The sequence below is a fragment of the Seriola dumerili genome, unplaced genomic scaffold (assembly GCF_002260705.1).
Source record: "Seriola dumerili isolate Sdu_G_001 unplaced genomic scaffold, Sdu_1.0 BDQW01002927.1, whole genome shotgun sequence".
NCBI lineage: Eukaryota > Metazoa > Chordata > Actinopteri > Carangiformes > Carangidae > Seriola > Seriola dumerili.
In genome coordinates, this window is record NW_019177182.1 from 662,951 (window position 1) to 685,501 (window position 22,551).

At 38.0% G+C, this 22,551-nt stretch overlaps 6 protein-coding genes across 6 annotated transcripts; all 6 read right to left on the reverse strand.

Annotated features, from left to right (window-relative positions):
- Nucleotides 1-1,855: 1,855 nt before the first annotated feature.
- LOC111239508 (olfactory receptor 4K17-like) lies at nt 1,856-2,848 on the reverse strand. Its single transcript, XM_022769399.1, has one exon. It carries the CDS (start codon nt 2,825-2,827, stop codon nt 1,856-1,858), a length of 972 nt encoding a protein of 323 aa, XP_022625120.1. The 5' UTR covers nt 2,828-2,848.
- Nucleotides 2,849-4,547: 1,699 nt separating this feature from the next.
- LOC111239509 (olfactory receptor 7G1-like) lies at nt 4,548-8,963 on the reverse strand. The gene is made up of 3 exons (XM_022769400.1): nt 8,953-8,963; nt 7,366-7,433; nt 4,548-5,464 (listed from the first exon to the last, which is right to left on the reverse strand). Exons 1-3 carry the CDS (start codon nt 8,961-8,963, stop codon nt 4,548-4,550), a joined length of 996 nt encoding a protein of 331 aa, XP_022625121.1.
- A 301-nt stretch (nt 8,964-9,264) lies between these two features.
- On the reverse strand, nt 9,265-10,257 carry LOC111239510 (olfactory receptor 4N2-like). Its single transcript, XM_022769401.1, has one exon. The coding sequence runs from the start codon at nt 10,255-10,257 to the stop codon at nt 9,265-9,267; it is 993 nt and encodes a 330-aa protein (XP_022625122.1).
- A 626-nt stretch (nt 10,258-10,883) lies between these two features.
- Nucleotides 10,884-12,054, reverse strand: LOC111239511 (olfactory receptor 52B6-like). Its single transcript, XM_022769402.1, has 3 exons — nt 12,049-12,054; nt 11,022-11,952; nt 10,884-10,906 (listed from the first exon to the last, which is right to left on the reverse strand). The coding sequence occupies exons 1-3, from the start codon at nt 12,052-12,054 to the stop codon at nt 10,884-10,886; spliced, it is 960 nt and encodes a 319-aa protein (XP_022625123.1).
- A 2,602-nt stretch (nt 12,055-14,656) lies between these two features.
- On the reverse strand, nt 14,657-15,763 carry LOC111239513 (olfactory receptor 52J3-like). Its single transcript, XM_022769403.1, has 2 exons — nt 15,758-15,763; nt 14,657-15,661 (listed from the first exon to the last, which is right to left on the reverse strand). Exons 1-2 carry the CDS (start codon nt 15,761-15,763, stop codon nt 14,657-14,659), a joined length of 1,011 nt encoding a protein of 336 aa, XP_022625124.1.
- A 2,606-nt stretch (nt 15,764-18,369) lies between these two features.
- Nucleotides 18,370-19,502, reverse strand: LOC111239514 (olfactory receptor-like protein OLF4). Its single transcript, XM_022769404.1, has 2 exons — nt 19,476-19,502; nt 18,370-19,383 (listed from the first exon to the last, which is right to left on the reverse strand). The coding sequence occupies exons 1-2, from the start codon at nt 19,500-19,502 to the stop codon at nt 18,370-18,372; spliced, it is 1,041 nt and encodes a 346-aa protein (XP_022625125.1).
- Nucleotides 19,503-22,551: the final 3,049 nt, after the last annotated feature.

Consider the following 22,551-nt stretch of genomic DNA (forward strand, 5'->3'; position numbering starts at 1 on the left):
GTTTTTCATTTGGGGTGTGCAGAACTGCTTCATGTATGTATCAGGACTGGGCTCACAGGCCAATCGCTATATGTAATCAACAAGATGTCGGAAATTAACCCTCACCATTGTCTGAGGATTTGTTTGACACAACATGAAGTAATGAAATTGTCTAATCTGTTGTTTAGTTATTCATTTGTGATGAAATATATCAATTAAAATATTTTCAGTGGGGCACCTTCTATACAGTAGTATTTAATGATTAATTTAAGAATGAATGAAGGAAGTAATATGGAAGGAAAACAAAGCTATTTTGGAATCTATGATTGTGATCATTCACTTTTATATTAGTACATTGATTTTGTTCTTGCATTAATTCTATGAGGGTGTAAATTTACAGAAACTTGAAGCTGTATGTTTGAGCTTTTTTCCTACATCATCTGTTACTGCTGCGTTCTGCTTGTTTAGGATATGAAAAAAATGGTGAATATAATATCCTTGCGTGAAGTGTGTGGTACTTGTTCTACTGTACATTTTGAACTCAATATTATTTGCATATGGTGGTCATGAAAATCTAGAACTGCATGACATTCATTTTAATTTGGCATGTTGTAGAGACTGGAATAGGGGTCAAAGGTGGTGTTCATGTCCCACCATTAGAACCCCGGCTCTTGTCCTGCAGCTTGGTGCCTTGTTTAACTGTGTGTTTACACAACATGTAAACAACTTTTACACAAGAACAAGTAGTTGATGACAAGGAAAGGATCAGTAACTTACACCAAATTTGTAATTGTCAAAAAGTATAGTCCGCAGGCTGTGTTAATAATAGCTAACAGCACCAGGTTAACTGGAGTATCAACACTGATCACTGGCAAACCTCTGACTATCTGCCACGCTGAACCTGATCAAGCTAACACCCTGCCCAGGCACGATCCTGTTTCAGTTGAACTGGCACTGGAATCTGGTCTTCTGACACCCATTAAGGCTATGCTTATTGGAACAACAAAGGAGTGCAGACCGAAGCCTCCACTCCCAGAGTAAAATGGTAAGATGTCATTTGACACCTGAGTAGAAAGTATCCAAAAAACTGTTGTCACTAGCTTATGTATTCTGTTTATTTTTGATATTATAGATTTTTGTATTGATAAATCAACATTATTACACAGAAAAAAAAATGCAGAAAGGAAAAAAGAGATTTTGCATATTGGTAAATAAATTCTGAAATTTCTAAAAACAAATTCTAAATTGGTAAATAAATTCTAAAATTTGTTTCTACTAATTTGTTTCTTGTGTCAAGCTTTCAATTTGTGACCTGTTACAGTCAGGACCTTCTCTTGGCTCTGTTTTCAGATTTAAAAAAAAATCTAGACTGTGACAGGTGACTATGTCCAATAACAGGTTTCTCTTGATTTTTGAAATACTATTTGTGATACGATGCCTTTTTAATTAAACACTTAGTTATCTGCCTTGTCTTCCTGCTGAAAAGATGTTATGCAACACAGCTGTTGACTTTATTGTATTTGAGTTATTATGTATGAATATTATATTCCTCTTACTTATTGCAATTGCAAACAATAAAAAAAACATATGTAATGTAATGTAGTATGTGATGACCATAAAGCATTAAGGGAAAAATATAGCGCTATTACAATACTAAGCCAATGTGTTTTTTATTGCTAATATATTGATATGGAACATATACTCAAGAGTCGATCATAAATGCCATCATTAAATGCAGGAAATCCACCTTTGATTGTTATCAATTTTTTTTCAACCACTCTACCTGGTTTCTAAATTAACACAGAGATTTGTTCCAAGTCAATATATTCTTTGAAAATAATGCTTGTATCATTAAATTGTAATCTGAGGTGAGACCTCAGTCTTTACTAAGATGACTGAGTGTCAGTCGACAGCATAGATGGTACAAGAGGATGGGCCTGATGGTCTGATCTCTGAGCCCATAGATGAGAGAACTCAGACACCTAGGGAGGATATAGATAAACACATAGAAAACACTGTTGATACGTACAAGTATTAACCTTTGCAGGGTTGTTGAGAGGGATTGAACAATATAGGTGTGCATATTTGAAAAGAGACTGAGGCCCAGCTGCACCAGATGCAGCAGCAGTGTATTACGAGCCTTACTAGCTGAAGCTTTGTCTGCAGAGGCTGACCTGGCTGCTATCATCACACCAATATAGGAGGAAATGATTGGCACAGTAGCAGATACAAACAGAAAGTAAGTGTAGGCTTTGTCATAATGATCAGTTATTGGATCAACCAACATTTGTATATCAGAGCAAACATCTGTCATCTGCAGGCTCTCCAGGTCTTTAAATGGAAAATTTAAGAGTAAAAGAACTCGAGTGAAGACATTTAGTAAGCTAATGGCCCAAACCACAATTATAGCCACTGCTGTGTTTCTGATAGTGGCGATGGTAGCGTGCCTCAGTGGGTAGCACACAGCTACATATCGCTCCAGAGACATCACCACCAGTGTGAGAGGAGAGATTTCATTCGTGAGCTTGGTGAGCATAACAAGAACACCACACACTGGATATGTTAGCATTATTCTACAAGCAGCAAATATATATAGTAACTGGCTAAATGCCAACTGAGCAGTGTCTGCAAAAAGGAGGTTATACAGAAGAATGTAACGAGAGGTCTCCCGAAACACCAGTTTACTCCTCAGGGTAAAAAGCATGGTGCCATTGATGAAGAGGAACACACAGCATGGCATTCCAATCAGAGTGGAAAACAAGACTCTTTCCAGTAACCCCTGATACTGTTGACCAGTAATGTTGAAATTGATGATATTGAGAGTCTGAGATTGGTTTGCATATGACATTTTAGAGAAGCATTTAAGACAAAAAATAAATATGAACTTGTTGATGTAAGTTAAGCACAAAAGCACAACAATTTTGGTGCAGTTTGCATTCCTAAAACAGTGAAGACATGTCATCTTTAGAGTACAGATACCTGTTATGTTCACATGCAAAACTTATCATATATAACAAAATTATCCACATGCATTTTCCTGTGCCGACAGTCAGCAGGTTAGAGGCCAGGGTTTATTCCATGTGAGCAGAGCTGGTCTGCAGGGCTTGTCTGTCCTCACATGCTATATCTTAGCTCAGTTTTCCCACCCCCTTCATGACACCATGTGGACACCCAATAGTGTGGTCCATGTTCTATTCTCAGTATTGGGAATGAGAACAGAATCTGTCTTGCTTGTTTGGGTGTTATTTTACAAAATGTGGTCCTGAAAGCATTAAAAATGCCATCTGTAATAATATGGACATCCTGTCTGCCCAGGTCTGCTGTTTGTTAAAACTAGTCTTGTATTCTGTTCATATTACTTTCTATTCTCGCTGCAGTGCACTTAAGGCTGGCAGGCTGAGCTACGTAAGTAAACTTAGGCTTTTTCTTAAATTCTGTTGATTTATGAGGACAGGACTATGAGTAGTTGTTATGAAACATATTGCACTTAAATGCAACCATGTGCAGGGGCCATTTGTTTCAGTTATATTATATATATATATATATATATATATATATATATATATTATTCATGGAAACATGGAAAGACATGGAAATCTCACTTTCTACAATAGGGGATTTTTAATATGTGCATGGTACATTTCAGTATGTGCATACACAATACATAAACAAGACATAGCAGAAAATGCAATGCAATTCAAAGCTTTCAGTTATTAACTTTACATGGGAGGAGTTATGGGCCTTTGTCCTTTGACAGTAGTTAGATGCTAATGCTAATGTTGACTGCTTGTTTGAGTAACTTTACCATGAGCACCCATGTATTCTTGATCAATGAGCAGAGGTCCTTGTGGTGTGTTAAGAGTGCTCAAATGATGTTCATTATAATAATGACAACAACATTATTGTTTTTTGCAATCAATATTGTAATGTGATTTCAACTTGGAATGCTGGTTACTCAAGCTGTTCATTTGCATTGTGTGAGACATAGATAAAGACAGTTAGCCTTCTTGTATTTTCCCAATTGTACTGTATTTGTGTATTTTATATTTTGAATTTGTAAATGCAGAAATACAGTACATGCAGACAGAGTCACTGTACATGATCAAAAATTTAACTCTGATATTAAATGATATATTAATACAATGAGTCAAAATCTGTGAATCTTGAAATAACAAGAGGCACAATGAATTTCACATTGTAATGAAGATTTCTTCATTCACCACTGATTTACAGCATGTCTTTTCTTAAGCTCCTCACTCTAATTTTCTTGCGTAAAACATAGTAAATGTGCAGTGGTAATCCACATTATTTTACTTAACAGAAATATATATAATGTTACAAGTCCCACTTGAACCTTTTTGAAGTTAAATTCCTCTTAATCTAATGCATATTTAAATGGGAAGATTAGGAAGCTATCTCTTCATGGTTATGGCCACTATGGACAGGAGGATAGGTTTTTTGTCACAATTGTAGTGACCAAAAACTGTTTCAGTGTACATATGGGCATGTATTGTTTTAAGACAGGCTTAAAAAATGCAAGGGTATCTTTAAGATGCATTCCATGTATCCTAAGATGAGACCTCAGACTTGGATTGGATAACTGATAGTTTTAGGCGACAGCATAGATGGTATATGAGAATGGGTCTGATGGTCCTGTCTCTGATGCCATAGATGAGAGTGCTGAGACATCTTGGAAAGATGACAATACACACATAACCAACAATCTGAATACGCACCAAAACTATCTTGTTTACGACCTTTGAGATAGCTATGAGCAATGGGTTGTATATAGTTGAGAACAGACTGAGGCCCAGCTGCACCGAATATAGCAACAGTGTGTTACGAGCCTTACGCGCTGAAGCTTTGTCTGTAGAGACTGACCTGGCTGCTACCATCACACCAATATAGGAGCAAGTAATTGCCATACCCGCTGATATAAACAGAATACAAGTATAGGCTTTATCATAATCATCAGACAATGAGCCAAGCATCATTTTTTCTCTGGAACAAAATTCTGTCATCTGCAGGCCCTCCTGCTCTTCAAATGGAAAATCTAACAATAAAACAACTCGTATGAGGACATTAAGAGAGCCAAAGGCCCAAACCACAATGATGGCCCCCCCTGTGTTTCTGATGGTGATGATGGTAGCATGCCTTAGTGGGTAGCACACGGCTACATATCTCTCCAGAGACATCATCATCAGTGTCAGAGGAGAAATCACAGATGTGAGATTTGTGAGCATTGTGAGAACACCACACACAGGATACATTAGCCTAATTCTACAAGCAGCGATTATGTACATTAACTGAGTGTGTGCTAGCAATACAGTGTCTGCAAAAAGCAGGTTATACAGAAGAATGTACCGAGAGGTTTCACGAAACACTGGTTTGCTCCTCAAAGAGAATAACATCGCCCCATTAATGAAGAGGAACACAAAACATGGTACTGTAGTGACAGTGGAAAAAAAAACCCTTTCCGGTATCCCTCGTCCAGTAAAGGTGGTCTCAGACTGAGTTGCATTTGTCATCTTTGAAAAGAATGGAAGAGACATAAAAAATGTTAACCACTTGATGTAACTGGACAGTGAAAACAAAAGGAATCTTGTTCTGTTCGTATTCCTAGAACAGTAAATATATGCCATCTTTAGAGCAGAGAATGTCAGAGTTCACATGCATAACCGAAAATCATCCACATACTTTTTTAGTAGGGTAGAGGCTGTTCTTGTTTCCATGTGAGCAGAGCTGGTCTGCGGGGTTTGCCTGCCCCCGTTGTAATGTTTATGAACTCTGTCCTCACATCCACTTTACATAACACAATCACACGCAAGCATTTTTAATTATTAATGGGTGATGTAATCTTCCTATCACCACCTCTTCAATACCCACATCCACTTCATCATATTATCCATAAAGCAGGAGTAATTATTATGAATGTACTTAATACATTCCGTTTCATTTGGTTACCTATTGTGTTGTTTGTCTACTCTAAACAAAGTGGACCACTATCATCATCATGATGGTTAGTGTCTGAAATTTCAATGTACTGCTCACTAATGATGAAATTATTGAGTGTCTATTATATGAATGTAATGGATGAGTGACACAAACATACTGTTTTATTTGCTTATTCCTATGAATGTTTCATTTCACATATGCTACCATATACTATGCAGATATTGACAAGGCCTAACTCAAGGATCGTTTTTGCATTTTTTATTTTCATTTCTTATTTTTGTAGTTTTGCTCATCATTCCTACTGTCACAGCAAAGACAGTAATTTCCTCTGCGACAGTCATGGACGGAAATTATGTTTGTGCGATGTCTGTCCCACTCTTGTTAATGTGAAAGTTCACTTGTAATCAAGGATGAACTGATTAGATTTTAGAGGTTGAAGGTCGCCACAAAGCCTCTTGAATGTGATATCTCAAGACTGGCTTCAGGAAATTTCTTCAAATTTTGCACAAACGTTTACTTTGACTAGAGATGAACTGGTTGAATTTTGGTGGTCAAAGGTCAAGGTCATGGTGACCATGTTTTTCTGAAAGTGATCAGCAACGCCCAGAGGGAATTTTGTTATATCTGGCACAAATATTAACTTATACTCATGGATGAACTGATTAGAATTCAGCGGTTAAAGGTCAAAGTCACTGTGACCTCACAAATTGCATTTGTGTTCTTATGAACGTGATATCTCAAAAACGCTAGCAGTGAATTTCTTCAAGTTTGGCACAAACTTTGACCCTGAGATGGGCTCAAAGGTCACTGTGACCACACAAACAGATTTTTGGCCATAACTCAAGAGTTTACTAGTAATTAACGCTGTACTGTTTGGCCGACCATGCAATTGTGAGGCAGTTATTTGGTTACCTTGGCACTAACAAAAAAGTTTTACCCGCGGGACAGATGAAAGTTTCAGAGTCCTGCTAAAGAGGGTCGCCTGGCAACAAAATGCCTCCCCTCTCTTCTCCCTCAACTGAATCCACAAGCTGTATCAAGCTCAGCCTGAAAATCACATTGCTTGAAAAAAGAATCCCTCAGCTGGCCCAGAACTGGCTGATGATTAGATCCAGGGACATTTCAAGCCCCAGCTGATGAATACGGGGACACTATTCCCTGGCCTGGACTAAACCAACACCACAACAGATGGATATGTACTATTGGCTAAACCGGGGAGCAAGGCCATTGACCTTTTTCTGCCCACCCACTGTCAAACACTGAGCTCTGGACAGACATTGTCCAGGGTAAAAGAAAAACCAGAAACAAAAAATACAGAATGGGAGATTCACTGGTTTACACCTCAAGGTAAATAACATGGTCCCATTAACGAAGAGAGACAAACAGGATGGCACTGCAGTCACAATGGAAAACAACACCATTACCAATAACCCTGATACTGAAGCCCAATAGTGACATTGGTCTGAGACTGATTTGCATAGATTGTAGAGAAGCATTTACTAAATTAAAAATATAACCGAGAATGCTGTACAAAAGCAAAATTAATCTTCAGTTTCTGTTCCTATAACACTGAAAATCTATCCTTCCACTCATCCATCAGAAGTTGGATGACAACAGAAGCAGAAAATATGTAATTAAAAAGAGCTTTATTGGGAATTTGGCTGTATTAAGATACTATAAAGAGAGTAGGAGAGAAGCAAACAATTAAAGGGCTGAAGCTGGCTGACACTAGACTCAATGCAAATATGAAGCGATGATGTCAGTTGTTTACACCAGCTCCATAACAGCATCCTGAACTTCACACATTGACCATATGCGGTCCAGCCATATACTAGGTTTTGACCTAATCTTGTTAATCCTTAACTATTTATTTTCTTGTTATTGCTTATGTTTTTATTTTTCCAAAATGCAATTTTGAATGTTTTCTTGTTGTTTTACCTGCAATGTTTTCAATTATTTTATGCCTCCGTAAAGAACTTTTAATTGCCTTGTGTCCGAACCCCTAAAATAATAGATAAGACCCACCCTCTTAAGATTTGGCAACCAAACAAAATGATAGGTGACGGCAGTTAGATGATCAAACCCACAGATTAGATCAATGTACATTGTTGCCTATAAAGTTGGAATAATTTTGTTTTCAGTTTAATTGTGATTTAATTGTGGTTTCATTTTCATTGTGATATGTTTGGAAGAGATCGACTACTAAAGTTTTTAGAAGATATACACTTTATTTTTCAAGAATAAATCACATTGTCACAATCATTTCATAGAAAGAGGTAAAAAATATTTTATTCCAACTTTATGAGCAACAGTGTATTTGAAAAGAAACAAAAAAAACCCAATGGTGAATGTTTGAATTTTAACCAAACGGTCTGTTGTAAACATTGTGTTCACACTGATTTTGCTTACAGTGAGGGAGTTTTCGGATGCACTCACTTTCAGTTTGCCCTAAATTAAAGGGATTTAGATCATTTGGATAAACTGTTGGCTTAATTACAATCTATCTGATATTCTGATTCCTTCTTTTCTTGTTGACATTGTGGCAAAGTCACATATTGTAATATCTCAGCAAATATTTGAGTACAATGAAATTACAACTGTCAGAAATGACGACCAGAATTTTCTAATATAAGACTCAAGATTCATTGAGTGAACCAGAATTGTCCTGTAACATCACGCTCCGTCTGTGGGATTCTTGGTGGTGGTGGCTGTGTCTAGGTTGTTATGTTCGATGTGTGTTTACCCTGAGTTCTACATTATGATAAAAAGTGATATCCTTCCTTTAGTCGGTAGTGAAGTATTTTAGATAGAGTTCATATGAATTATTAAACAATTTTAAAAGGACTGTCGGAAAAAAAAAAAGTTTCTGGTACAATCACAAACATGAAGACTATATTATAAATTGTGTGAGTTGACTCATAGTCTTGCTGATACAGGAAGAGGCCTGTATTCACCTTTGGTTGTCTCTGCATTCTTATTAATTGTATACATTTTCTTTGGTGTAATTCATTTTCAAACCTATACGCCATTATACTAGTGTTTTCATTTACTACAACCATGCCTGTAAAATTATCCGCAACTATATTCATACAACTGTCAGTGACCACTTTCTTTGTTACACCTGTAAAATCTAATGTAATCCAACACAACAGCTCAGCCATAAATTATAGCTTTACAAAAATAAACATGTTCCGTTTTGATTGACCCTTTTAGAGAGGCACATTATTGATTTAACTACACGTTAACAACAAAAATACCAGTTAGTCATTCACTTGTAGTTATCCTATCCAGCATGCAGCAGACCCAGATTTTGTTACAGATAATATTTATCTATGAAGTGATAAGTATGCTTACTTTTGCCTTGGTTGAGGAATGTGAGAGAAAAGGTGAGCGTTTCCACTGACAGCAGAGATGGTACATGAGGACGGGTCTGATGGTCTGATCTCTGATGCCATAGATTAAAGCACTCAGACATCTTGGAAAGATAATGATACAAACATAAAGGATAATTTGTATGCGCACAATAATTATCCTGTCTAGGACCTTTGAGATAGCTGTGAGAAAGGGGTTGTGTATAGTTGATGAGATACTAAGGCCCAGCTGCACCAGATGCAGCAGCAGCGTGTTACGAGCCTTTTTGGCTGAAGCTTTGTCTGTAGAGGCTGACCTGGCTGCTACCATCACACCAATGTAGAAGCAAGTGACTGTCATACCAGTTGAAACAAACAGAATACAAGTGTATGTTTGGTCATAATCATCAGCTAAGGGCCCAAGCAACATAGCTACAGCAGAGCAAAAGTCATTCATCAGCAGGCTGTCCAATTCATCAAATGGAAAATTTAGTAGCAAAAGAAATCGAGTGAGAACACTTAGTGAACTGAAGGCCCAAACCACAATGATAGCCAACTCTGTGTTTTTGATGGTAATAATGGTAGCATGCCTCAGTGGGTAGCACACAGCTACATATCTCTCCAGAGACATCACCACCAGTGTCAGAGGAGAAATCACAGTTGTGAGATTGCCAAAAAAGCTGAGAACACCACACACAGGATATGTCATCCTTATTCTACAAGCAGCGATTAGGTACAGTAACTGGCTGTGAGCCAAGTTTACAGTGTCTGCAAAAAGGAGGTTATACAGAAGAATGTACCGAGAGGTCTCACGAAACACTGGTTTACTCCTCAAGGTGAATAACATGGTCCCATTGATGAAGAGAAACACACAGCATGGCACTGTAGACAGAGTAGAAAACAACACTCTTTCCATTAACCCCTGATACCGCAGTCCAACAGTGATGTTTGTCTGAGACTTATTTGCATACATTATAGAGAAGCAATAAATGAACTACAAATATTAACCTGTTGATGTAATTGCAGTGCAAAAGCACAATCAATATTCTTTAGTTTGTGTTTGTATGAAAGTGGAGATCTTGCGACCTTCACAGAGTTTATGAGCTCAGTCATCACACCCACCTCACGTGACACCATCACATGTAAACATGTTAGTAATGGGTGATGCAATTCCTCTACCACAATATTCCAATTTCCTGGCACATGCCATCATTTAAGTCATGTGTCTTGAAGCTATGACTGACAAGTATAAGTCTCCAACTGTTAATAGTGAAAAACTTGTTAGAACTCACAAAAGTGTTGAGTGAGTGGTAGAGAGGCAGAGCGGCAGTTTGTTACACAGACGGGGGCTGTGTGCTGTGTCAGAGATCAGCTAAACATATTCTGTTGCTTCTAACTTTCTCTTTGAGTGATTGCTTTACAAGTAAATAAAGTCTAAATCACAGCACAGTCTTTGTCTTTAACTTATGTGCATGGTGATTTTGTCAGATGGTGTCATGGTCATTAAATAAAGACAATCAGGATTTTAGCAATGTAAAGCAGCAGCTTGGAAATGGTTTGGAAGTTAACATGTAGTCTTAATGGGCCACATTTAAGTCACTAGTTCAAACTTGTTCTGTCATCTGAGAACAGAAACAGTAAAACATGTAAATGAGAACATCTTTATTTGGAATTCGACTGTATTACTGTACTGTACAGAGAGTACAAGATAAGCAATCAAATAAAGGGCTGACTGACAGCAGAGATGGTGCATGAGGACGGGTCTGATGGTCTGATCTCTGATGCCATAGATTAAAGCACTCAGACATCTTGGAAAGATAATGATACAAACATAAAGGATAATTTGTATGCGCACAATAATTATCCTGTCTAGGACCTTTGAGATAGCTGTGAGAAATGGGTTGTGTATAGTCGATGAGAGACTGAGACCCAGCTGCACCAGATGCAGCAGCAGCGTGTTACGAGCCTTTTGGGCTGAAGCTTTGTCTGTAGAGGCTGACCTGGCTGCTACCATCACACCGATATAGGAACAAGTGACTGTCACACCACCTAAAACAAACAGAAAATAAGTGTAGGCTCTGTCATAAAGATCAGACATTGGATCAAGTAACATGCTTTCTTTTCCACAAAAGTCTTTCATCTGCAGGTTCTCCAGCTCTGCAAATGGAAAATTTAGCAACAAAAGAACTCGAGTGAGAACACTTAGTGAACTGAAGGCCCAAACCACAATGATAGCCACCCCTGTGTTTTTGATGGTAATAATGGTAGCATGCCTCAGTGGGTAGCACACGGCTGCATATCTCTCCAGAGACATCACCACCAGTGTGAGAGGAGAAATCACAGTTGTGAGGTCAGCCAAGAAAGCAAAAACACCACACATAGGATATGTCAGCCTTATTCTACAAGCAGCGATTAGGTACAGTAACTGGCTGAGGGCCAAGTTTATAGTGTCGGCAAAAAGGAGGTTATACAGAAGAATGTACCGAGAGGTCTCACGAAACACTGGTTTACTCCTCAAGGTGAATAACATGGTCCCATTGATGAAGAGGAACACACAGGATGGCACTGTAGTCATAATAGAAAACAACACTAATCCCATTAACCCCTGATACTGTAGTTCAACAGTGATGTTTGTCTCAGACTGATTTGCATACATTTTAGAGAAGCACTAAATGAACTACAAATATTAACCTTTTGGTGTAATTGTAGTGCAAAAGCACAATTATTCTTCAGTTTAAATTCCTTTAGCACTAAGAGTCCTTACTCTCATTCATCCCTCAGAAGACTAGGGAGGTCTTGTGAGTTCACAAGCATGAACTGGAATTATCCCCACACATTTCTCCTGTGCAGACAGAAGGTGGAGGCAGTGACTGTTTCAGTACATGTAGTGCTGCAGAATTTGCTGACAGACTTTATGAGCTCAGTCCTCACACCCAGTTCACGTGACACCATCACATGTAAACATGGGTAACATGTTGATAGTTAGTGATGTAATTCTTCTATCATGATTTTGTCATTTCCTTTTGCAATTTGTCCAACTGCTAATAATGAAAAACTTGTCAGAACTCACAAAAGTTTTCAGTGAGTGGTAGAGAGGCGGAGAAGCAGTTTGTTGTGTAGACCGAGGCAGTGTGCTATTTGAGGAATAAAATAAACATATTCTGTTGCTTCTAACTTTCCCCGGAGTCATCACTTTCCTAATGAACATAACCTAAATCACAGCACAGTCTTTGTCTGTAATTTATGTGTATGGTGACTTTGTCAGATGACATCATGGTCATAAATAAGGAAAATCAGGATTCTAGCATTGCAAAGCAGCAGCTTGGAAATAGCTTGGAAGTTAACATGTAGTATTAATGGGCCACGTTTCAGTCACTGTTTCAAACTTTTTTCCGTTGTCTTAGAACAGAAACAGAAAAACATGTAAATGAGAACTGCCATATTGTTAATTCAGCTGTATTTAAATACTGTACATGTGAGCACAGAGAGGAGGAGGGAAGCAAACAGACAAGAGTTGAAACTGGCTGACACAAGGCTGAATGTATATATGATTCAATGATGTCAGTTGTTTACAGCGGCTCCATAACAGTTTTATACTAAGTCCTGAATTTCACACAATAATCATATGTGGTCCAGGCATAGACTAGGTCTTGACCTAGTCTTGTTAATTTTTAACTGTCTATTTTCTTTTTATTGCTACTGTTTTTTTTCAAAATGTAATTTTGAACGTATTCTCATTGTTTATATGAAATATATTTTATTATTTCATGCCTCGGTAAAGAACTTTTAATTACCGTGTGTCTGAACCCCTAAGATAATAGATAATACCCACCCTCTTAAGATTTGTTAACCAATCAAAGTGACAGGTACTATTAGATGATCAGACAAACCCACAGATTAGATCAATGTATTTGAAAAGGAACCCAAAGTGAACATTTAAATTTGAACCAAACCGTCTGTTGTAAACATCCATCACAGTGTATAGTCTGACTTCCTTGGTCAACTTGGCCTACTGCTCTACAGTTGTGTGCACATTGCGTTCCCTTGCAATGAGAGATTATTACAAAGATTTCAGATGCACTCACTTTCAGTTTGCCCTTCAATAGAATGATTTAGATGATCTGGATAAACTGTTGGCTTCTTTACAATCTGTGTCATTTTCTGATTTCTTCTTTTTCTACTTTACATTGTAGTAATGTCACACATTATAATATCTCAGCAAATATTTGAGTACGATATTATAACAAATATCAGAAGTGACAACCAAAATGTTCTAATATAAGACCCAAGATTTAATGAGTGAGCCAGAATTGTCCTGTAACATCATGCTCGTTCTGTGGGATTCTTCTCTAGAAAATGAATAGGAGGTGGTGGCTGTGTTTAGGTTGTTATGTTCGATCTGTGTTTACCCTGAGTTCTACATTATGATAAAAAGTGATATCCTTCCGTTAGTCTGTAGTGAAGTATATTAGAAAAAGTTCATATGAATTATTAAAAACAACAACTTTACAGACAATATAAATACTGCAAAGGAACAATATTAAAAGCAGTATCAGAAACAAAAAATCAAGTGTCTAGTATAATCACAAACATCAAGACTATATTATAAATTGTGTGAGTTGACTCATAATCTTGCTGATACAGGAAGAGGCCTGTATTCACCTTCTGTTGTCCTTGCAGTCTTATTAATTGTATACAATTTCTTTGGTGTAGTACATTTTCAAACCTATATGCCATTATACTAGTGTTTTCATTTACTACAACCATGCCTGTAAAATTATTTTACTCTGTCCTGCAATTTCAGTCAGTCATTAAAGACAATTTGTGTTTGTTTGATTAATTTATCTAGACATATGCACACATTGTGTTTTGAAGATTTCTATTTGAAATATGTAACATACATACATTTCACATTTTAGCATTACGGCCTACAGTGTCATTTGATACTACATTTGATACTAGACTTAATTTGGGTGTTCCATTCAAATGTTTTCAGTCATTCAGCAACTATATTCATACAACTGTCAGTGACCACTTTCTTTGTTACACCTGTAAAATCTAATGTAATCCAACACAACAGCTCAGCCATAAATGATAGCTTTACAAAAATACACATGTTCAGTTTTGATTGACCATGTAAGAGAGGCACAGTATTGATTTAACTACACATTGATCATTGGGGTTATAGTTTGCAATATTTCTGGACTGGACTGCATTATATTGAGAGGTGTTTCTAATGTTTTGCCCACCACCAAACAAAAAAAACAGTTACTCATTCACCTGTAGTCATACCTATCCAGTGTAAGTATTTATATACTGTAGGTCGTATGTAGCATGCAGCAGATCCAGATTTTGTTACAGATAATATTTATCTATGAAGTGATAAGTATGCTGATTTTTGCCTTGGTTGAGGAGTGTGAGAGAAAAGGTGAGCGTTTCCACTGACAGCAGAGATGGTACATGAGGACGGGTCTGATGGTCTGATCTCTGATGCCATAGATTAAAGCACTCAGACATCTTGGAAAGATAATGATACAAACATAAAGAATATTTTGTATGCGCACAATAATTATCCTGTCTAGGACCTTTGAGATAGCTATGAGAAATGGGTTGTGTAAAGTTGAAGAGAGACTGAGACCCAGCTGCACCAGATGCAGCAGCAGCGTGTTACGAGCCTTTTTGGCTGAAGCTTTGTCTGTAGAGGCTGACCTGGCTGCTACCATCACACCGATATAGGAGCAAGTGACTGTCACACCACCTAAAACAAACAGAAAATAAGTGTAGGCTCTATCATAAAGATCAGACATTGGATCAAGTAACATGCTTTCTTTTCCACAAAAGTCTTTCATCTGCAGGTTCTCCAGCTCTGCAAATGGAAAATTTAGCAACAAAAGAACTCGAGTGAGAACACTTAGTGAACTGAAGGCCCAAACCACAATGATAGCCACCCCTGTGTTTTTGATGGTAATAATGGTAGCATGCCTCAGTGGGTAGCACACGGCTGCATATCTCTCCAGAGACATCACCACCAGTGTGAGAGGAGAAATCACAGTTGTGAGGTCAGCCAAGAAAGCAAAAACACCACACACAGGATATGTCAGCCTTATTCTACAAGCAGCGATTAGGTACAGTAACTGGCTGAGGGCCAAGTTTATAGTGTCGGCAAAAAGGAGGTTATACAGAAGAATGTACCGAGAGGTCTCACGAAACACTGGTTTACTCCTCAAGGTGAATAACATGGTCCCATTGATGAAGAGGAACACACAGGATGGCACTGTAGTCATAATAGAAAACAACACTAATCCCATTAACCCCTGATACTGTAGTTCAACAGTGATGTTTGTCTCAGACTGATTTGCATACATTTTAGAGAAGCACTAAATGAACTACAAATATTAACCTTTTGGTGTAATTGTAGTGCAAAAGCACAATTATTCTTCAGTTTAAATTCCTTTAGCACTAAGAGTCCTTACTCTCATTCATCCCTCAGAAGACTAGGGAGGTCTTGTGAGTTCACAAGCATGAACTGGAATTATCCCCACACATTTCTCCTGTGCAGACAGAAGGTGGAGGCAGTGACTGTTTCAGTACATGTAGTGCTGCAGAATTTGCTGACAGACTTTATGAGCTCAGTCCTCACACCCAGTTCACGTGACACCATCACATGTAAACATGGGTAACATGTTGATAGTTAGTGATGTAATTCTTCTATCATGATTTTGTCATTTCCTTTTGCAATTTGTCCAACTGCTAATAATGAAAAACTTGTCAGAACTCACAAAAGTTTTCAGTGAGTGGTAGAGAGGCGGAGAAGCAGTTTGTTGTGTAGACCGAGGCAGTGTGCTATTTGAGGAATAAAATAAACATATTCTGTTGCTTCTAACTTTCCCCGGAGTCATCACTTTCCTAATGAACATAACCTAAATCACAGCACAGTCTTTGTCTGTAATTTATGTGTATGGTGACTTTGTCAGATGACATCATGGTCATAAATAAGGAAAATCAGGATTCTAGCATTGCAAAGCAGCAGCTTGGAAATAGCTTGGAAGTTAACATGTAGTATTAATGGGCCACGTTTCAGTCACTGTTTCAAACTTTTTTCCGTTGTCTTAGAACAGAAACAGAAAAACATGTAAATGAGAACTGCCATATTGTTAATTCAGCTGTATTTAAATACTGTACATGTGAGCACAGAGAGGAGGAGGGAAGCAAACAGACAAGAGTTGAAACTGGCTGACACAAGGCTGAATGTATATATGATTCAATGATGTCAGTTGTTTACAGCGGCTCCATAACAGTTTTATACTAAGTCCTGAATTTCACACAATAATCATATGTGGTCCAGGCATAGACTAGGTCTTGACCTAGTCTTGTTAATTTTTAACTGTCTATTTTCTTTTTATTGCTTCTGTTTTTTTTCAAAATGTAATTTTGAACGTATTCTCATTGTTTATATGAAATATATTTTATTATTTCATGCCTCGGTAAAGAACTTTGAATTACCCTGTGTCTGAACCCCTAAGATAATAGATAATACCCACCCTCTTAAGATTTGTTAACCAATCAAAGTGACAGGTGATAACTATTAGATGATCAGACAAACCCACAGATTAGATCAATGTATTTGAAAAGGAACCCAAAGTGAACGTTTAAATTTGAACCAAACCGTCTGTTGTAAACATCCATCACAGTGTATAGTCTGACTTCCTTGGTCAACTTGGCCTACTGCTCTACAGTTGTGTGCACATTGCGTTCCCTTGCAATGAGAGATTATTACAAAGATTTCAGATGCACTCACTTTCAGTTTGCCCTTCAATAGAATGATTTAGATGATCTGGATAAACTGTTGGCTTCTTTACAATCTGTGTCATTTTCTGATTTCTTCTTTTTCTACTTTACATTGTAGTAATGTCACACATTATAATATCTCAGCAAATATTTGAGTACGATATTATAACAAATATCAGAAGTGACAACCAAAATGTTCTAATATAAGACCCAAGATTTAATGAGTGAGCCAGAATTGTCCTGTAACATCATGCTCGTTCTGTGGGATTCTTCTCTAGAAAATGAATAGGAGGTGGTGGCTGTGTTTAGGTTGTTATGTTCGATCTGTGTTTACCCTGAGTTCTACATTATGATAAAAAGTGATATCCTTCCGTTAGTCTGTAGTGAAGTATATTAGAAAAAGTTCATATGAATTATTAAAAACAACAACTTTACAGACAATATAAATACTGCAAAGGAACAATATTAAAAGCAGTATCAGAAACAAAAAATCAAGTGTCTAGTATAATCACAAACATCAAGACTATATTATAAATTGTGTGAGTTGACTCATAATCTTGCTGATACAGGAAGAGGCCTGTATTCACCTTCTGTTGTCCTTGCAGTCTTATTAATTGTATACAATTTCTTTGGTGTAGTACATTTTCAAACCTATATGCCATTATACTAGTGTTTTCATTTACTACAACCATGCCTGTAAAATTATTTTACTCTGTCCTGCAATTTCAGTCAGTCATTAAAGACAATTTGTGTTTGTTTGATTAATTTATCTAGACATATGCACACATTGTGTTTTGAAGATTTCTATTTGAAATATGTAACATACATACATTTCACATTTTAGCATTACGGCCTACAGTGTCATTTGATACTACATTTGATACTAGACTTAATTTGGGTGTTTACTTCAAACGTTTTCAGTCATTCAGCAACTATATTCATACAACTGTCAGTGACCACTTTCTTTGTTACACCTGTAAAATCTAATGTAATCCAACACAACAGCTCAGCCATAAATGATAGCTTTACAAAAATAAACATGTTCAGTTTTGATTGACCATGTAAGAGAGGCACAGTATTGATTTAACTACACATTGATCATTGGGGTTATAGTTTGCAATATTTCTGGACTGGACTGCATTATATTGAGAGGTGTTTCTAATGTTTTGCCCACCACCAAACAAAAAAAACAGTTACTCATTCACCTGTAGTCATACCTATCCAGTGTAAGTATTTATATACTGTAGGTCGTATGTAGCATGCAGCAGATCCAGATTTTGTTACAGATAATATTTATCTATGAAGTGATAAGTATGCTGATTTTTGCCTTGGTTGAGGAGTGTGAGAGAAAAGGTGAGCGTTTCCACTGACAGCAGAGATGGTACATGAGGACGGGTCTGATGGTCTGATCTCTGATGCCATAGATTAAAGCACTCAGACATCTTGGAAAGATAATGATACAAACATAAAGAATATTTTGTATGCGCACAATAATTATCCTGTCTAGGACCTTTGAGATAGCTATGAGAAATGGGTTGTGTAAAGTTGAAGAGAGACTGAGACCCAGCTGCACCAGATGCAGCAGCAGCGTGTTACGAGCCTTTTTGGCTGAAGCTTTGTCTGTAGAGGCTGACCTGGCTGCTACCATCACACCGATATAGGAACAAGTGACTGTCACACCACCTAAAACAAACAGAAAATAAGTGTAGGCTCTGTCATAAAGATCAGACATTGGATCAAGTAACATGCTTTCTTTTCCACAAAAGTCTTTCATCTGCAGGTTCTCCAGCTCTGCAAATGGAAAATTTAGCAACAAAAGAACTCGAGTGAGAACACTTAGTGAACTGAAGGCCCAAACCACAATGATAGCCAACTCTGTGTTTTTGATGGTGATGATGGTAGCATGCCTCAGTGGGTAGCACACAGCTACATATCTCTCCAGAGACATCACCACCAGTGTGAGAGGAGAGATTTCAATTGTGACATTGGAGAGCATAACAAGAACACCACACACAGGATATGTCAGCCTTATTCTACAAGCAGCAATTAGGTACAGTATCTGGCTCTGAGCCAAGTTTACAGTGTCTGCAAAAAGAAGGTTATACAGAAGAATGTACCGAGAGGTCTCACGAAACACTGGTTTACTCCTCAAGGTGAATAACATGGTCCCATTGATGAAGAGAAACACACAGGATGGCACTGTAGACAGAATAGAAAACAACACTAATCCCACTAACCCCTGATACTGCAGTTCAACAGTGATGTTGGTCTGAGACTGATTTGCATACATTATAGAAAAGTATTTAAGAAACTACAAATATAAACCTATTGATGTAATTGCAGTGCAAAAGCACAATCAGTCTTCTTCAGTTTGTGTTTGCATTACAGTGAAGATCTTGTGACCTTCACCGAGTTCTTAAACTCAGTCATCACACCCACTTCATGTGACACCATCACATGTAAGCATGGGTAACATATTAGTAATTGGTGATGCAATTCCCCTACCACAATATTCCAATTTCCTGGCCCATGCCATCATGTCAAGTCATGTACCTTGAAGGTATGACTGGCAAGTATAAGTGTTAAAGATGAAAAACATTATTTTAGAAATCAGATATATCTACCATGGAATGAATTTTTGTTAATACTGTGCTTCATTTCCACATCTGCTTTATCAAATTTTCCTGCATAAAAAAAACAGGAGTATCTTTTTGCACCTGCAGGACAATTGTCAGAATACAGCTATTTAACTGTTTATACCCATATAAAATGCCCATTGTCTACCTAAGCACCTTGTTCTTTGTGTCATTAGGAAATATTGTACAGGACAGCGTAAACTATAACAGTTTGTTTGATAAGTTCCATACATTGGGTGTTGTTCTCAACGTCTGCTACTGTCAGGTGCTTATTAAAGGCCATAGCAGAAAGGCTTTAGGAAGTCAGATGAGAAAGTATGAAAAAGAACAAAGTCCTCATGAGATAGACTTTGAGTTTGTGGTGAATGTATGAATCAAGCACATAACTATCCCCCAGGAGACAGGGATTTGTCTCCTTTGAGCATTAAAAGGTGATATTTACGTTTAATCAGTTTTCAGGCACGGTTTGATTAGGTTCAGGCACCAAAACTACTTTGTTAGGTTGACGAAAAATATCGTGATTTAGGTTGAAATAGACCCTTTTGCAACCATAACCATGTCTTAGAAAGCCTTTCTGCCATGCTCCCCACCTGTGGAACAAGGTCTCTGAATACCATGTGACTCATTAAAGCTGTCAAGTAAAGCCTAAAACCTAGGTGTAAATAACAGCGTTGGTTATGTACCCTGGGTGAAAATAGCATATTGAAACCTGGGTGCAAATAGAATCTGTCAAAAATAATCCCCTCTCATTCTAACTGAAGACTTTATATTTTTGGTTGTCAAAGCTCATATCTCAAATGACAGTTTAAGAGTCACAATAACTTTACTGGTGCACTTTGACTGGAATTAAAGCTGATTTTACAGTCTGTGCTAATTCCTCAAAAAAATAAAATTTGTCATGATCATAATTCGGGGCACTTAGGCGTCTAATACACAGATAAATAACTTTAAAAAAATGTACAACTGTGACTCTGTCGAGACTTTTTGGAATAGAGCAGAGAAAGCGTTTGCTTACAGTCAATGAGACACTGAGGTCTATCTACACCAAATGCAGCAACAGCTTACTGAATGTTCCCAGAATCAAAACCAAGCAAGTGTCACAGCCTGCTATGCCGATTTCTCACTCTCCACTCTGCCACACCTCCTAATCAGCTTCACTGTCTTCACCTGTTGCCCCCAGCTGCAGTCGATCCCCAATCAGACCATTATATATACATCCCCGGTTCACTTGCTCCTTGCCAGATTGTTCTCAGTGTCATGCTTGACTTTCCAGCGATTATCCCCAGACTGACTTCCTGTTTTCGACTCTGCTTGCCCCTGACCATCCTGCCTCGTCTCTGCCCCAGTAAATACCTTAGCCTTCTGTCCCTGACCACGAGTTCTGCCTGTGTGATTCCTGGTTCCCGTCTGCCCATCCCTGTGGCTGTTGGGCGTTTTCCAGCTCCCTGGACGACATCTCCAGCCTGCTGCCTAACGCTCGGCACCGCCAGCCCCAGCCTTCGGGTCCAAGAACTTTCCCTGGTGTGTGTGTGAGCGCAGTCACCTCGCTCCACTCACTGGACCCCGGGCTCTCCAGCCCCGGACCCAATCCTTGACTCCTCATACCCACCTGTGTGTGTTATCTCTGCTGGTATTTCAATAAAAGTAATTTCGAACTATTCATCTGTTTGGTTGTGCTGCACGTGGGTCCTATCACACCTCGTTACAACAAGATGAAGCAGCTTTTAGTTTCGATGCTCCCCACATGTGGAAAAAGCTTCCTGAATACCTCTGATCTGCTAAAACTGTCTGCTCATTTAAATTAAAGCTTAAAACTTTATTGTTAACTGCAGCTTACCAATCAGTAACAAATGTAACCTCCTTTTGGCTGGACTCAGTAGCGGGGCCAGTCCTATAATGTCTCCGACTGACTGAAAGAGGTGAGTGATCATAATTCCACCATTGGTCTGCCAAATGCCATGTGGCTGATTTGGAGTTCCCACATTGGCCATTGGTTTTTCAAAATTAATTTGTACAAATTGTTTCTATTAGGGGAGGGAGTTATAGCCTGCAGTGTTGCCAACTCAGCGCATTTGTCACTAGCTTTAGAGACTTTTAAAAAAAAAAAAAAGCACCTAGCAACAAATCTAGTGACTGGACAAACCATGGCTACTTAGAAGAAAAATGCCAGTATTGCCCTCTCACTGTGTCTACTCTGTTCAGTGAGTGACAGAGAGGTGGAGCAGCAGTTTTTTACCTTGATGGAGGCTGTGTGATAGACAATATGAAAAAATGTTGTTGCTTCTAACTTTCTCTTGGAGTGATTGCGTTACAAATAAATATAGCCGAAATCATAGCACAGTCTTTGTCTTTAAGTTATGTGCATGGTGATTTTGTCAGATGACGTCACGGTCATAAGATACAGACAGTCAGGATTTTAGCAATACAAAGCCGCAGCTTGGAAATAGCTTGGAAGTTAACATGTAGTCTTAATGGGTCACATTTAAGTCACTATTTCAAACTTGCTCTGTTGTCTGAGAACAGAAACACTAAAACATGTAAATGAGAACAGCTTTATTGTTAATTCAGCTGTATTAAAATACTGTACATGTGAGCACAGAGAAAAAATAAAACAAAAGAAAGCAATTCACAAGTAAATAAAAAGCTAGCATTGACATGACTCAAATCATGATGCACCTAATTATACGGTAATAATGTGTGGAAATCATATGTTTAGTTTGAAAACTGTTATGGAGAGCCCCTAGGTAAACAACTGACATCATTGAATCACAATTACAATTCAGCGCCTCGTGTCAGCCGGTTTAACCTCCTTTCTGTTTGCTTCCCTCCTTCCTCTCCTATGA

What these genes read in the sequence shown, in the direction of transcription:
- LOC111239510 (XM_022769401.1), bottom strand. Translation starts at nt 10,257, where the DNA reads ATGTATGCAAATAAGTCTCAGACAAACATCACTGTTGGACTGCGGTAT.
- LOC111239511 (XM_022769402.1), bottom strand. An exon ending in CCTCATGCACCATCTCTGCT is followed by an intron (nt 10,907 to 11,021) that starts GTCAGTCAGCCC and finishes TTCTGTTCTCAG; the next exon opens with ATGACAGAACAAGTTTGAAC.
- LOC111239514 (XM_022769404.1), bottom strand. Translation starts at nt 19,502, where the DNA reads ATGACTGAGTTTAAGAACTCGGTGAAG. An exon ending in AGTTTAAGAACTCGGTGAAG is followed by an intron (nt 19,384 to 19,475) that starts GTCACAAGATCT and finishes TTATATTTGTAG; the next exon opens with TTTCTTAAATACTTTTCTAT.
- LOC111239508 (XM_022769399.1), bottom strand. Translation starts at nt 2,827, where the DNA reads ATGTCATATGCAAACCAATCTCAGACTCTCAATATCATCAATTTCAAC.
- LOC111239509 (XM_022769400.1), bottom strand. An exon ending in TATTGGGCTTCAGTATCAGG is followed by an intron (nt 5,465 to 7,365) that starts GTTATTGGTAAT and finishes TTACTGGACGAG; the next exon opens with GGATACCGGAAAGGGTTTTT.